Here is a 15,992-nt window from a genome sequence, read left to right as displayed (position 1 = left end):
AGCTAGAGTATTCTTGGCTGACAGTATTTTTCTTTCAGTGCTTTAAATATGTCATGCCACTGCCTTCTGGTCTCTATGGTTTCTGATGAGAGGTCACCTGTTAATCTTATTGCAGATCCTTTGCATATGATGAGTCACTTCTCTTGCTGCTTTCTAGATTCTCTCTTTGTCTTTGATTGCGGACAGTTTGATTATGATGTGGCAGGTTGTAGATCTTTTTGAGTATATCACACTTGGAGTTTGTTGAGTTACCTGGATGTGAAGATTGTTTTTCATCTAACCTGGGAAGCTTTTGGCCATTGTTTCTTTAAATATTCCTTTTGCCCCTTTATCTCTCTACTCTCTTTATGAAATTCCCATTATCAATATGTTAATACTCTTGATGCTGTCTTACAGGGCTTTGAGGCTTTGTTTATTTTATTTCATTCTTTTTTCTTTCTGTTCCTCAGACTTGATCATCTTCACTGACCTATCTTTAAGTTTGCTGATTCTTTCTTCTGACTGCTCAAATCTACTGTTGAGCCCCTCTAGTGAATCAGCTAAAATATATGTCACAAAGTCCAGGCTCATGTAGTACATTTATTGGACAACCCTGTGTGTCTTCATTAAGCACTTGCATTTTCCCCCTCACACAATTCTGACAAGCTTGGTTATTTGTTTCTAGAGCACAAAAGATCAGAAAAGAGGCTACTTAGAGACTATTCTCCCAATAAAAAGAGAAATGACAGGAAAACTATGAGAAGTGAATATCATAATCTAAAGAGGTCAGACCACTTAGCCTAAGCAATGTGCTTCATACTTAAACACTTTCTGAGAGGTTTACCAAATTAAGTTATTATGTGATAGTTGATGTTCATAATAAATATCTCAAGCCAATGGAAAAAGGTTACATGTATGTTCAGTATCAAAAGAATCTCCTTAGGAAAGCAGGGAAACAAACTTTTAAAAATACACAAAGTTATAGCACTCGAGGGGGTTTCACTTATATGAAACGTCAATCTCAGGTGTCTCAAAAATTGGTAACAGATAATTAAAGTATTCTTCTAGTTTATAGATACAGATCTTTACCAGATTTACATGCATATTTTAACTAAATTAACAGATATTGTTTAATAAACTGACAAATAAGCAAATTTTGTGGAGGAATTGGGCCACTTTTGCTGGATTCTATGATGGAAAAAGACCCAAGTTGTCCAGTTCAACCTATGCCTGAATACAGGAATCTTTTCTAAAATCCATGTACAGTCATCATTCCAGTTTGTGCTTGAACATTTTCAGGGATTTGGGTGGAGTTCGCAGTTGACCTTTCCAAATAAACGCCTCCATTACTGCATAGCTACCAGAAAGATTTTTCTACACTTAGCTGACATCGGCTGCTCTGTAAATTCCTTGTTCTACTTCTAGTTCTAAGTAATTTTACTTTGACTTCCCTTTCCTCTTTCAGATGCTGACCCTTGAAACATAGCTATCACTGCTACTTTAGTATCTTCTCTAAGCTAAACATGTTATTTCTCTTAACTATTGTTCATATAACATAGCTTCCAGAAGAATCAACATCTCATTCATCACTTCTGAATAGTCTCAAATTCATTATCAGTTTCTTCAGGTATAACATCCATAAGTGGACACATATACATAATGTGTTCTGATTAAAGTAGTGTACAGTAGTACTATCACACTCCACACTTGGTGGAACATGTACACTGTACATATTCCACTAATGCAACCTAACATTTTTTCCAATAACTTTATCACAATCTTAACTCCCATGTGGAAAAGCATCACCTAAGCTCTTTTTTTCTTTGGCCGTGCCACGTGGCTTATGGCATTTTAGTTCCCCCAGCAGAGATTGAACCCAGGCCCTCGGCAGTGAGAGCGTGAAGTCCTAACCAGTGGACCACCAGGGAATTTCCTAATCTGTCTTTTAAAGACAAGGAGAATTTCAGAATTTAAAGCAGAGGAAGAGCATTTGCAGTCACAGAGGCATAAGAGAACATGAATTGAAAAAACCTGTAATGTTTCATTTGCATATTTTTTAATTGGCTGACAATGGTAAGTTTAGTGTGAATTTTAGCTTCACTACAATTTGAGTCAAATGTAATTACTGATGATGATCTTCTGATTACCCACAATTGCTGCAAATATTTGATTTTTCACCCTGATGCTTTGAAACACAAGTGGACTTCTATTTTATGAAATTGCATACACTAAAATTAGAACAACAATATAGTGACATTCACCAAATTAGATGAGAATTTATGGAGATTCTCAAGGTACTCTACCTATTTATTAGATACCCTTTCTTGAATCTGTTGGGTTGTGCCAGCTTCTGGATCCTTTTGGAAGGTTGGCAAAACAGTGCAGGAGAAGGGATCTCCCAGATTACAGACTCTCTACCGCAGCTGTAATAATACTGAACCCTGCAAGTTGTAAAAGAGAAAAGAAGTGAACGAAACAGGCATGAATTCAAATTACCATAGTAATTTCCAACACTGACCCCACCCCCAGGTCTAGGGGAGCGGGTATGACAGTTTATCCCTTCACTGCTGAGCTATTTTCTACATAGGGAGAAATTAGAAACGGTTATAAGCCATCAAGTTTTCAGCTGCCTTCTAATATCCTATTCTAAAACAGACAATTTTCTGTAATAAATAAAGTTCATTTTCTAAATAGACCAAAAAATACCCTGATGAAGAGAAAATTTGCTGCTTTTTAAATAAAATATTTTCTTTAGCATCTATATAGACAATTTAAATATTTTTACTAAATTTTTAGTTAATAGGATAAATTACATTGATGCTTTTCTTTGTGTTAAAGACCTCTGAGCTTAGGAATAAACGCTACTTGATCATGGTTTGTAGATTATTTAATCATTAGCAGGTTTTGTTTACTAAGATTTTATTTAAGATAATAATATTGTTCTTCTTATCACTCCTGCCCTTCAATCTTTCCTTTATCAAAATATTATCATTAGTGGAAAAAGAAGTGATATTGACTACTTTAACCTGGCGTTAATTTAGATAGCAGTCCCACTCCTGCTTCTATTATTTTCCAAAGGACCTCTGCTCCTTTAGGACATTCATAGATATGGCTCTGCATTCATCTGCCCAGGCCTCTGTCTGCTGGTTGCTAATATAAGCCTTGGTCTGGGTTTAAGCCTGTATTTCCCTTGCTTTTGACCACTCAGACTTGAGGCCCATCTATACCATCACACATCTGCTTTTAAGGGGCTTGAGACTACGCAGCCCTGGCTCTACTGCCTGACAGAGCTGACTCAGCCACTGCCACCCACATACACAGCCAAGCTCTGACAGGCAGAGAACCTCCAGCACTTACCTGGGATTTGCCTTTTGCAGGAACTGGCAGTTCAGTTTGGGAATTGGAGACAGAGAAGGAAGAGGTGATTTTGAACAGGGGGGCATTTGGAAGAGATCAGATCCAAGAAAGGAGGGCACAGTGGGTGGAAGGAAGGAGTGAGCGGCACAAAGGTAAGATGCTCTTGGAGAGTAGGGCAAAGGGTAGAAGTCCAAGAAGCAAATAAAACAAACAAAAGAAAAAACAAAAAAAAGAAGAAGAAGAAGAAGAAGAAAGATGGGAGGACACCAGAGACATAACTCAATTATTCAACATTCTCTGAGGTGGGAGTGGCTAACACCAAACCATAATACTTATGCCTTACTCTGCCAACAACTAGAAGTACATGAGTGTTCTAGAAGATGGAGAAAATAATACATCTTATGGTGGTTATGAAGATTAAATAAGAGAATATAAGTCATTTTATTAAGTTACAAAGCACTATTCCAATAAAATTTTATTATTAACTAACTTGTATATTAATTCTAAATTTCATGTGTACATATCTTTTCTGCTTATAGATACTGTATATTAATAGAATGTATAGCTGCTGCCTTTAGGTGCTTCTCCTGTCTTGTAGTCATTCACACATCCAAGTCTCCCCATTCCATCAATGTAGCAGGTACTCAAATATTATTTTAATATAGAGTACTCTGCATTTTTCTCATTGTAAAAGAGATAAATATTCATTATAGAAACTTTGTAAGAGCAAGAAAAGTTTAAGAGAGAAAAACAAAAAACATATTATCCTGCCATTCAGAGACAACAATACTTTGGAAAAATATTTCCTGACTCATACACTCAATACTTATTGAGCACCAGGCACTGTTAGGCACTAAGGAGTAGAAAGTAAGACAGACACAATCACTGCTTTCTTGGAGCTTCTTCTCTATGTTGGGAGGAGAATAGCAAAAATTAGGTAGATAGTTGTGATAAGTGCTATGAAGGGCATTGGCTATGCAAGAGAGATAGAGGCTTTCAGAGTAGGTTTGTGAGGAGGTGGAATGTTATGTGGAGAAGGGCAGTCAGGAAAGTCTCTCTGAAAAGCTGAGACCTATGCTGAGACTTAAGGACCAGAAAGTCTTAGTCATTGTAAGCATTGCAGGCAGAGGGAGAAATATGAATAAGGTCTTGAGATGGTAATGATCATGACATGTTTGATGAATAAACATTATTAAAAATAAAAAGAGGATCATATCATAATACAGTTTTCTATTTAATTTTTTTCACTTAATATTATAGCATAAGCATTTCCAACATATAAAAGAAGCAGCAAACATATAAAAGCAGCAAATTATTACCAATAATGAGAAAAATCAATCCCTAGAAACAGACCCACAAATGACATAGTATAGAATTAGTAGGCAAGGAGATTTAAAAATTGAGCAAGTAGAGATAAGACATAAAAAATACCCAAATTGAACTTCTAGTGATAAAAACTATGACACATGAAATAAAAATTACCCTGGATAGGATTAATAGCATATTATACACTACAGAGAAAAAGGTTAGTGAAAACACAGAGAGAAATAAAACAGAAAGAGAGGGAAAGAGAACAGATTCGATGAGCTGTAGGACAAATCCAAGCAGCCTAATGTGTAATTGGAGCCCACAGAGAAGAAGTAATAAATACCAATTCTATACATTTTCCGATTGATTCTATGAGGACAGCATTGCCATAAACAAAGACATTACAAAAAACAAAGATATTACAAGAAAACTACAGACCAATATCCCTCATGAACACAGATGCAAAAATTCTAAAATTTTATTGGAACACAGGCATTCTCGGTTTACATATGTCTATAGCTGCTTTCCCAGAGTTGGGTAGTTGCTGCAGATATTTAATGGCCAACTTTATATCTGGCCCCTTCCAGAAAAAGTTTGCTGACTTTTGACTAAAGGTGTATATTGAAAGAGGAGAGAAATGGCTACCTCAATTATCATGGAAACCAAACTTCAGATAAATAATAGCATCTTCACTTTTTTCTTTACTTTAACCTCCCTCACTGCCTGTACCCATCTTCCCTACACCTCACCATCTTTCCTCAAAGAGCCAACCAGCAGAAAGTCCAGTCATTCAACAAACATGCACCAAAAACAAATTTGCAATGGGCGTCAAAAGTCTTAACATTATTACCTTTAGATGCCCTAATTAACTTACAGTAACCATGCCCATGGGTGGTATACAAAATTCAGTTTCATGCACAAATAAGTTCATCCACAACAGTGTTATATATGGTATATATCCTTGCATAATACCCTTATTTTATTAAAAAATCAAAATCATGATAAGCCAAGACACTATAAAATATAATACAAGTCTGCAACAGCTAAATATTAGATGTTGCTCTGGAAAAGTTTTACTGTAGCATCAGATTGGAAACAGATATAGAATCCCTAATCCTCAATAAATTTTGTGTTCCTGATAACACACAACCTGGTAACACACAAATACTAACCTGTTAGGTACATATCGGTGGGAGACTTCCTTAGGCTGGGCAAGGTTCTCAAGTCTTTTGGTCAGTTGAGCCTTCAAAGCATTCCGGGAAACAGGGCGAATAGGATCTTGATTTCCCCAAAACAGTTTTCTGTTAAAAAGCAGAAAAATAAAATGGTAAGAAATTCACTGCTAATTGGCATCTTAGAAATGGCTCTTGACGTCTTCTCTACTAATTTTACTTCACTTCAAGAACTATCTCTATTACAAAATTTTAGTTTCCAGACATCAGAAGCTGAATAAACTACTTATGGAAGTTAAAACAAGAACAAGACTGTTTTATCTACTGTCTTAAAAGATGATGACCAAAAAAATGAACCTATTAGAGATAGTTCTATTTCTGCCAACATGTAATTAACACTGTAATTTATAGTCAGGTCAGCAAAAAATGGGCATGCCACTTATCTACACTGTGCTCCCAGTTTGGGTAAAGCACTGTACCAGGTGGTCAGACCTAATCAACTCCCAAAGGCTCCACCTCCAAATACCATCACACTGGGGGTTGGGATTTCAACATATAAATTTTAAGGGGACATAAACATTCAGTCTATATCATCTGATAAAGTACTGGTATTCAATATACACAAAGAACTCCTAAAATTCAACAATAAGAAAACAACCCGATCAGTGGGCAAAAGATCTGAATAGACACTTTACAAAAGACAATATACAGATGGCAAACAAGCATATGTAATATGCTCATCATCATGTCATTACGGAATTGCAAATTAAAATAATGAGATACCACTACACACCTATTAGAAGGGCTAAAATATAAACCACTGATAACACTGTGGAGCAACAGGAACTTTCATTCATTGCTGGTGGGAATGGTGCAGACACTCTGGAAGACAGTTTCGCAGTTTCTGACAAAGCTAAGATCATATTCTTACCATATGATCCAGTAATTGCACTCCTAGGTATTTACCCAAATGATGTGAAAACTTGCATCTACACAAAACCTGCATATGAATATTTATAGCAACTTTATTCATAACTGCCAAAAATCAGAACCAACCAACATGTCCTTCAGTAGGTGAACAGATAAATTATGGTACATCCAGACTACAGAATAAAAAGAAATTGCTACTGAAATGAAAAGCCATGGAGGAACCCTAAATGCATATTTCTAAGTGAAAGAAGCCTGTCTGAAAAATTTACACATTGTACAATTCCAACATTATATGGCATTCTGGAAAATGTAAAACTATAGATATAGTTAAAAGATCATTGGTCACCAGGGGTCTGAAGAAGAGGGAGAGAGGGAAGGGATCTATAAGTGGAGCACAAGTAATTTTTAGGGCACTGAAACTATTCTGTATAATAATGTAGTAATGAATATATGACATTATGCATTTGTCAAGACCCATAGAACTGTACAACACAAAAAGTGAACCCTAATGTAAACTACAGACTTTTGTTAATAATAATGTGTCAATATTCATTCATTAATTGTAACAAATGTATCACATTAATGCAAGATAATAATCTTAATAACAGGGGAAACTAGTAGGTGGTAATATAGAAACTTTCTCTGTACTTCTGTTGAGTTTTTCTGTAAATCTAAAACTGCTTTAAAAAATAAAATCTATTAATTTAAAAAATAAAAAAGCAATAGGAGATCAGAAAAAAGAAAAAAAAAATCAGGCTTCACTTGGGAGCCAAAAAAGAAAAGGGGGAGTCCTGTGACCAAAAGTGGAAGGACAGTGGGTCCAGCCTGCTGGAAATCTGGAAAACACGTATGCTCTAGGCAGAGGCTTAGAGACAGCAGGACCAGGTGTTAGAAGCAACAAAGTTGAACTTGGAGGATGGACACAAGTGTTTCATGTGAGTGTGGAATAATGCCCTGGGACAGTGGTTCTCAAACCTGTCTCCATATTGGAATCATCTGGGGAGCTTTTAACACTCCTGAAGCCTATGCTGCAGCCTAGGCCAAATGAGTCAGGATTTCTGGGAACGGGACTCAAGCATCAGTCAGTTTTAAAATTTTCCAGGTGATTCCAGTGTGCAGTCCAATTTGAGAATCACTGACCTAGGGTTTGCCTTCCATGTGTTAACTCAACTGAGGTGACAATATTGATTCAGTGGATCCAGTTGAGCACAGAGGTGCTGGGATGCAGTGTTAGTGGACAGGTAAGAATAATACTTACCTATTTAATGTAAGGAATACATCATCACACACAAGACTATATAATATTGCCTTACCTATCTGGGGCTCCCCATTGTTTCTTAGGCCTAGAAAGATCTTGAATTCTCTTCCTAGAAAAAGAACTAACAAATACCAGCTGATTAATTCAAAGAGAATGTTTAACAAATATGATTACATTAGATGGCTCCTACTCAAACAAATCTCACTTGAAGGAGAAATAAAAACCTATGTCCTATTTAATGTGATTTTTTAAAAAATTTCCTTTTTTTTATGTAGTAGGTTCTTATTAGTTATCTGTTTTATACATATTAGTGTATAGATATCAATCCCAATATCAATGCCACTTTCCCCCCTTGGTGTCCATAAGTTTGTTCTCTGCATCTGTGTCTCAATTTCTGCCCTGCAAACCGGTTCATCTGTACCATTTTTCTAGGCTACACATATATGCGTTAATATACGATATTTGTTTTTCTCTTTCTGGCTTACTTCACTCTGTGTGACACTCTCTAGATTCATCTACATCTCTACAAATGACCCAATTTCGTTCCTTTTTATGGCTGAGTAATATTCCATTGTATACATGTACCACATCTTCTTTATCCATTCGTCTGTCGATGGGCATTTAGGTTGCTTCCATGACCTGGCTGTTGTAAATAGTGCTGCAATGAACATTCGGGTGCATGTGTCTTTTTGAATTACGGTTTTCTCTGGGTATATGACCAGTAGTGGGATTGCTGGGTCATACGGTAATTCTATTTTTAGTTTTTTAAGGAACCTCCATACTGTTCTCCATAGTGGCTGTATCAATTTACATTCCCACCAACAGTGCAAAAGGGTTCCCTTTTCTCCACACCCTCTCCAGCATTTGTTGTTTGTAGATTTTCTGATGATGCCCATTCTAACTGGTGCGAGGTGATACCTCATTGTAGTTTTAATTTGCATTTCTCTAACATTAGTGATGTTGAACAGCTTTTCATGTGCTTCTTGGTCATCTGTATGTCCTCTTTGGAGAAATGTCTATTTAGGTCTTCTGCCCATTTTGGGATTGGGTTGGTTGTTTTTTTAATATTGAGCTGCATGAGCTGTTTATATATTTTGGAGATTAATCCTTTGTCTGTTGATTGATTTGCAAATATTTTCTCCCATTCTGAGGGTTGTCTTTTCGTCTTGGTTGTAGTTTCCTTTGCTGTGCAAAAGCTTTGAAGTTTCATTAGGTCCCATTTGTTTCTTTTTGTTTTTATTTCCATTTCTCTAGGAGGTGGATCAAAAAAGATCTTGCTGTGATTTACATCAAAGAGTGTTCTTCCTATGTTTTCTTCTAAGAGTTTTATAGTGTCCAGTCTTACAATTAGGTCTCTAATCCATTCTGAGTTTACTTTTGTGTATGGTGCTAGGGAGTGTTCTAATTTCATTCTTTTACATGTAGCTGTCCAGTTTTCCCAGCACCACTTATTGAAGAGACTGTCTTTTCTCCATTGTATATCCTTGCCTCCTTTGTCATAGATTAGTTGACCATAGGTGCATGGGTTTATCTCTGGGCTTTCTATCCTGTTCCATTGATCTATGTTTCTGTTTTTGTGCCAGTACCATATTGTCTTGATTACTGTAGCTTTGTAGTATAGTCTGAAGTCAGGGAGTCTGATTCCTCCAGCTCCGTTTTTTTCCCTCAAGACTTCTTTGGCTATTTGGGGTCTTTTGTGTCTCCATACAAATTTTAAGATTTTTTGTTCCAGTTCTGTAAAAAATGCCATTGGTAATTTGATAGGGATTGCATTGAATCTGTAGATTGCTTTGGGTAGTATAGTCATTTTTACAATATTGATTCTTCCAATCCAAGAACATGGTATATCTCTCCATCTGTTTGTATCATCTTTAATTTCTTTCAGCAGTGTCTCATAGTTTTCTGCATACAGGTCTTTTGTCTCCCTGGGTAGGTTTATTCCTAGGTATTTTATTCTTTTTGTTGCAATGGTAAATGGGAGTGTTTCCTTCACTTCTCTTTCAGATTTTTCATCATTAGTGTATAGGAATGCAAGAGATTTCTGTGCATTAATTTTGTATCCTGCAACTTTACCAAATTCATTGATTAGCTCTAGTAGTTTTCTGGTGGCATCTTTAGGATTCTCTATGTATAGTATCATGTCATCTGCAAACAGTGACAGTTTTACTTCTTCTTTTCCAATTTGTATTCTTATTTCTTTTTCTTCTGATTGCCATGGCTAGGATTTCCAAAACTATGTTGAATAATAGTGTTGAGAGTGGACATCCTTGTCTTGTTCTGATCTTAAAGGAAATGCTTTCAGTTTTTCACCGTTGAGGACGATGGTGACTGTGGGTTTGTCATATATGGCCTTTATTATGTTGAGGTAGGTTCCCTCTATGCCCACTTTCTGGAGAGTTTTGATCATAAATGGGTGTTGAATTTTGTCAAAAGCTTTTTCTGCATCTATTGAGATGACCATATGGTTTTTCTTCTTCAATTTGTTAATATGGTGTATCACATTGATTGATTTGTGTATATTGAAGAATCCTTGCATGCCTGTGATAAATCCCACTTTATCATGGTGTACGATCTTTTTAATGTGTTGTTGGATTTTGTTTGCTAGTATTTTGTGGAGGATTTTTGCATCTATACTCATCAGTGATACTGGTCTGTAATTCTCTTTTTTTGGAGTATCTTTGTCTGGTTTTGGTATCAGGGTGATGGTGACCTCATAGAATGAGTTTGGGAGTGTTCCTTCCTCTGCAATTTTTTGGAAGAGTTTGAGAAGGATGGGTGTTAGCTCTTCTCTAAATGTTTGATAGAATTCACCTGTGAAGCCATCTGGTCCTGGACTTTTGTCTGTTGGAAGGTTTTGTTGTTTTTTTTCATTGATATGGGCTAAAGTCTTTTTTTTTTTTTTAAATTATTAGCACCTTTAATTATTATTCATTCATTTATTTATCTTGGCTGTGTTTGGTCTTCATTTCTGTGCGAGGGCTTCCTCTAGATGCGGCAAGCGGGGGCCACTCTTCATCGCGGTGCGTGGGCCTCTCACCATCGCGGCCTCTCTTGTTGCAGAGCACAGGATCCAGACGCGCAGGCTCAGTAGTTGTGGCACACGGGCCCAGTTGCTCCGCGGCATGTGGGATCTTCCCAGACCAGGGCTCGAACCCGTGTTCCCTGCATTGGCAGGCAGATTCCCAACCACTGCGCCACCAGGGAAGCCCTGTTGGACGGTTTTTAATCACAGTTTCAATTTCATTACTTGTGATTGGTCTGTTCATATTTTCTATTTCTTCCTGGTTCAGTCTTGGAAGGTTATACCTTTCTAAGAATTTGTCCATTTCTTCCAGGTTGTCCATTTTATTGGCATAGAGTTGCCTGTAGTAGTCTCTTAGGATGCTTTGTATTTCTGCGGTGTCTGTTGTAACTTCTCCTTTTTCATTTCTAATTTTATTGATTTGAGTCCTCTCCTTTTTCTTGATGAGTCTGGCTAATGGTTTATCAATTTTGTTTATCTTCTCAAAGAACCAGCTTTTCGTTTTTTTGATCTTTGCTATTGTTTTCTTTGTTTCTATTTCATTTATTTCTGCTCTGATCTTTATTTCTTTCCTGCTGCTAACTTTGGGTTTTGTGTGTTCTTCTTTCTCTAGTTCCTTTAGGTGTAAGGTTAGATTGTTTATTTGAGATTTTTCTTGTTTCTTGAGGTAGGCTTGTATTGCTATAAACTTCCCTCTTAGAACTGCTTTTGCTGCATCCCACAGGTTTTGGATCATCGTGTTTTCATTGTCATTTGTCTCTAGGTATTTTTTGATTTCCTCTTTGATTTCTTCAGTGATCTCTTGGTTATTTAGTAACGTATTGTTTAGCCTCCATGTGTTTGTGTTTTTCACGCTTTTTCCCCTGTAATTCATTTCTAATCTCATAGCGTTGTGGTCAGAAAAGATGCTTGATATGATTTCAATTTTCTGAAATTTACTGAGGCTTGAGTTGTGATCTATCCTGGAGAATGTTCCGTGCGCACTTGAGAAGAAAGTGTAATCTGCTGTTTTTGGATGGAATGTCCTATAAATATCAATTATATCTATCTAGCCTATTGTGTCATTTAAAGCTTCTGTTTCCTTAGTATTTCTGCCTGGATGATCTGTCCATTGGTGTAAGTGAGGTGTTAATGTCTGCCACTATTATTGTGTTACTGTCGATTTCCTCTTTTATGGCTGTTAGCAGTTGCCTTATGTATTGAGGTGCTCCTATGTTGGGTGCATATATATTTATAATTGTTATATCTTCTTCTTGGATTGATCCCTTGATCATTATGTAGTGTCCTTCCTTGTCTCTTGTAACATTCTTTATTTTAAAGTCTATTTTATCTGATATGAGTATTGCTACTCCAGCTTTCTTTTGATTTCCATTTGCATGGAATATCTTTTTCCATCCCCTCACTTTCAGTCTGTATGTGTCCCTAGGTCTGAAGTGGGTCTCTTGTAGACAGCATATATATGGGTCTTGTTTTTGTATCCATTCAGCAAGCTTGTGTCTTTTGGTTGGCGCATTTAATCCATTCACGTTTAAGGTAATTATCGATATGTATGTTCCTATTACCATTTTTTAAATTGTTTTGGGTTTGTATGTGTAGGTCCTTTTATTCTCTTGTGTTTCCCACTTAGAGAAGTTCCTTTAGCATTTGTTGTAAAGCTGGTTTGGTGGTGCTGAATTCTCTTAGCTTTTGCTTGTCTGCAAAGCTTTTGATTTCTCCCTCGAATCTGAATGAGATCCTTGCTGGGTAGAGTAATCTTGGTTGTAGGCTCTTTCCTTTCATCACTTTAAATATGTCATGCCACTCCCTTCTGGCTTGTAGAGTTTCTGCTGAGAAACCAGCTGTTAACCTTATGGGAGTTCCCTTGTATGTTATCTGTCGTTTTTCCCTTGTTGCTTTCAATAATTTTTCTTCGTCTTTAATTTTTGCCAATTTGATTACTATGTGTCTCGGCCGGTTTCTCCTTGGCTTTATCCTGTATGGGACTTGCTGCGCTTCCTGGACTTGGGTGGCTATTTCCTTTCCCATGTTAGGGAAGTTTTCTACTATAATCTCTTCAAATATTTTCTCGGGTCCTTTCTCTCTCGCTTCTCCTTCTGAGACCCCTATCATGCGAATGTTGTTACGTTTAATGTTGTCCCAGAGGTCTCTTAGGCTGTCTTCATTTCTTTTCATTCTTTTTCCTTTATTCTGTTCCGCGGCAGTGAATTCCACCATTCTGTCTTCCAGGTCACTCATCCGTTCTTATGCCTCAGTTATTCTGCTATTGATTCCTTCTAGTGTATTTTTAATTTCAGTTATTATATTGTTCATCTGTTTGTTTGTTCTTTAATTCTTCTAGATCTTTGTTAAACATTTCTTGCATCTTCTTGATCTTTGCCTCCATTCTTTTTCCGAGGTCCTGGATCATCTTCACTATCATTATTCTGAATTCTTTTTCTGGAAGGTTGCCTATCTCCACTTCATTTAGTTGTTTTTCTGGGGTTTTATCTTGTTCCTTCATCTGGTACATTGCCCTCTGCCTTTTCATCTTGTCTATCTTTCTGTGAATGTGGTTTTTGTTCCACAGGCTGCAGGATTGTAGTTCTTCTTACTTCTGCTGTCTGCCCTCTGGTGGATGAGGCTATCTAAGAGGCTTGAGCAAGTTTCCTGATGGGAGGGCCTGGTCACCACTGTATTCTTCTTATTGGGCCACAGAACCATATCAAGTTATTTGATTCAAAGTAGATACTTTGTCCTAGAGTATGTAGGCACCATCCTCAAAAAGAATTACATCTGAGCTGTTGCTTCAGCTGTGCGTTTGGGAGGTTGTTCCAGCATTCAGTGAGGCCAGCAGCTTCTCCAAAGTCTGGAACTCCACACTCCAGAGGCCCGCCTTTCCACATGCTCTATTTTATGTGATTTGAAGAGTGCTAAAAAGTGCAAAGTATTCAAAAATATTGTGGACCCAAAATACTCATTTCTAAAATCATTAAAAATACAGTACATAATAAAACAAAGATAATATATATACAATATAACCAAGAGCATATTGTCTCCAGAAGAACCCAGGTAAAACGCACACTTAATGGCAAAACCCCACAATTTTCATATTAAGTAATTTAAGTAATTTTGTAAATGGCTTGATGGCATTGGATTCTGAAGAGATTGTATAGATAAATTTCAGACAGAATATCTGGCTTTGAGAAAACTATGAAAAAGGCAAAATATACTCTGGGTACTGCTCATCCCCTGTTCTGCCCTACTCTGCTCCCTTGGTCCTTCCCTGACTATTTTGAATCCACCGATAGCAGACACAGTTTGTGCTCCCCAAGTATCCATGTGATCCTTTACATTTCCCAGCCTCCTTTGCAGTTGTTTGAAGCCATGTGACCAGTTATGTCTACGTTCAGCAGAAGTGTTGGGTATCACTCCAGGGCAATGCACTTAAGAACTAGTGTCCTGGCGGGGGGGACAGGGAGGGATAAATTGGGAGATTGGGATTGACATATATACACTACTATATATAAAATAGATAACTAATAAGAACCTACTGTATAGCACAGGGAACTCTACTCAATACTCTGTAATGACCTATATGGGGAAAGAATCTTAAAAAAAAAAGAGTTGATATGTGTATACGTATAAGTGATTCACTTTGCTGTACAGCAGAAACTAACACAACATTGTAAATCAACTATACTTCAATAAAAATTAAAAAAAAAAGAGAGAGAACTAGTGTCTTCCTCCTCCATCTCTCTTTTCCTGCTGCAGTGACCCTAGAAACTACATATTCTGTACAGCACAGCCAGCTAACTCACACTGGATTGTGACATGAGGGATAAATAAACTTTTATTGCATCTAGTCATTGAGAGTTTTGTACCTTGTTTGTTACTGCAGCATTGCCTATCCTATGCAGACTAATACACCACCGATTTTACTATAGCTCATGTTATAATTATTTATGTACTTGCTTGGAGTTTGAAGGACCCAATAAATAACAACCCTTTTTGCCTACCACAATTAGGAACTAACTGAAAAATAGGCATAGAAGTCAGACAAGTAGAAAAAAAATACTTTCTCTGTTATTGATAAGATGATATTGAAGAGAGTCCTGTGGATCCCTGACATCCCTGTATTGAACTTGTCCCCCAAGGCTGCAAGCCTCACCCTTCAGAGGCTAAGTTTGCTATGTGGCAGAAAGCAGATCACAAAGATCATTCACTGTAGATAAGCAGGTCCCAAAGAGTGAGGACCCAGAAGTGACCAGTTCTCTCTTCCAATCCCATCAAACAGATGTCATTTCCACCCCCTGGGGAGTCTAATTATGGGATAAGGAAAGAGGCCAGAATTAATCAAGGAAAGTGCTTCTATGTACAAAAAGGCAGGTGAGAGGAAAAGCATTCTCCCTAACACTTGCCTGAGCTCTCTAATAGGCTCTAAACTCTTTATGTTAAAATAAGCCCTGGCCCTGGTGCCAGGTAGGATTCGGGCCTGACACAGCACAGGCAAACCCTTACATGAAGTCTTCCTAATTAAATGGTGATTGATGCATCATGAAGCTCCTTTTAGAAAGTGGGAAGAGGCAAGGGGGGATTAACAGGAACTCCCGAGGTTGCACAGTCACAAAACTGGGCCATCCATCCTGAAGATCAAGCTGAAATCTTTCCATCAGTTTATCTATTTCCATGTTACTCTCTGTTTAACTCAACAACTTTTGTTGTCCCTCAGCCTTTAGTAATGACTTATTTGCCCCTTAATGCCTTGCCTTAGCTGTGTTAGCAGAGAAATGCAAGTCAGGATTCTAGGCACACACCCAGGCCACAGTATTAACAATGGAACATTTCCCCTGAGGCCAGTGTGGTGGTGGCAGCACTCAATTTTAGTAACATGGAATGCTTGATCCAACCATTCTTCTCATGTAAGAGATTATTATTTCAGTACCAACAATGGATATTCTGTGTTTTCTTATTTTTAAATGAAGTGCTG

General features: G+C 37.3%; 1 protein-coding gene across 1 annotated transcript in view; it reads right to left on the bottom strand.

The window, feature by feature from the left end:
• Positions 1-15,992, bottom strand: part of SPMAP2L (sperm microtubule associated protein 2 like) — a 61,516-nt gene that overhangs the window by 25,466 nt on the left and 20,058 nt on the right. The window contains exons 3-5 of the mRNA XM_061191404.1: positions 8,060-8,125; positions 5,817-5,945; positions 2,283-2,420 (exon numbers count right to left, since the gene is read on the bottom strand). Of these exons, the coding sequence (XP_061047387.1) occupies positions 2,283-2,420; positions 5,817-5,945; positions 8,060-8,125 (333 nt within the window). The remainder of the gene's footprint in view (positions 1-2,282; positions 2,421-5,816; positions 5,946-8,059; positions 8,126-15,992) is intronic.

This window comes from Eubalaena glacialis, chromosome 5 (genome assembly GCF_028564815.1).
Source record: "Eubalaena glacialis isolate mEubGla1 chromosome 5, mEubGla1.1.hap2.+ XY, whole genome shotgun sequence".
NCBI lineage: Eukaryota > Metazoa > Chordata > Mammalia > Artiodactyla > Balaenidae > Eubalaena > Eubalaena glacialis.
Note: the sequence above shows the minus strand (reverse complement) of the source record. Positions and strands in the feature narration are given on the sequence as shown.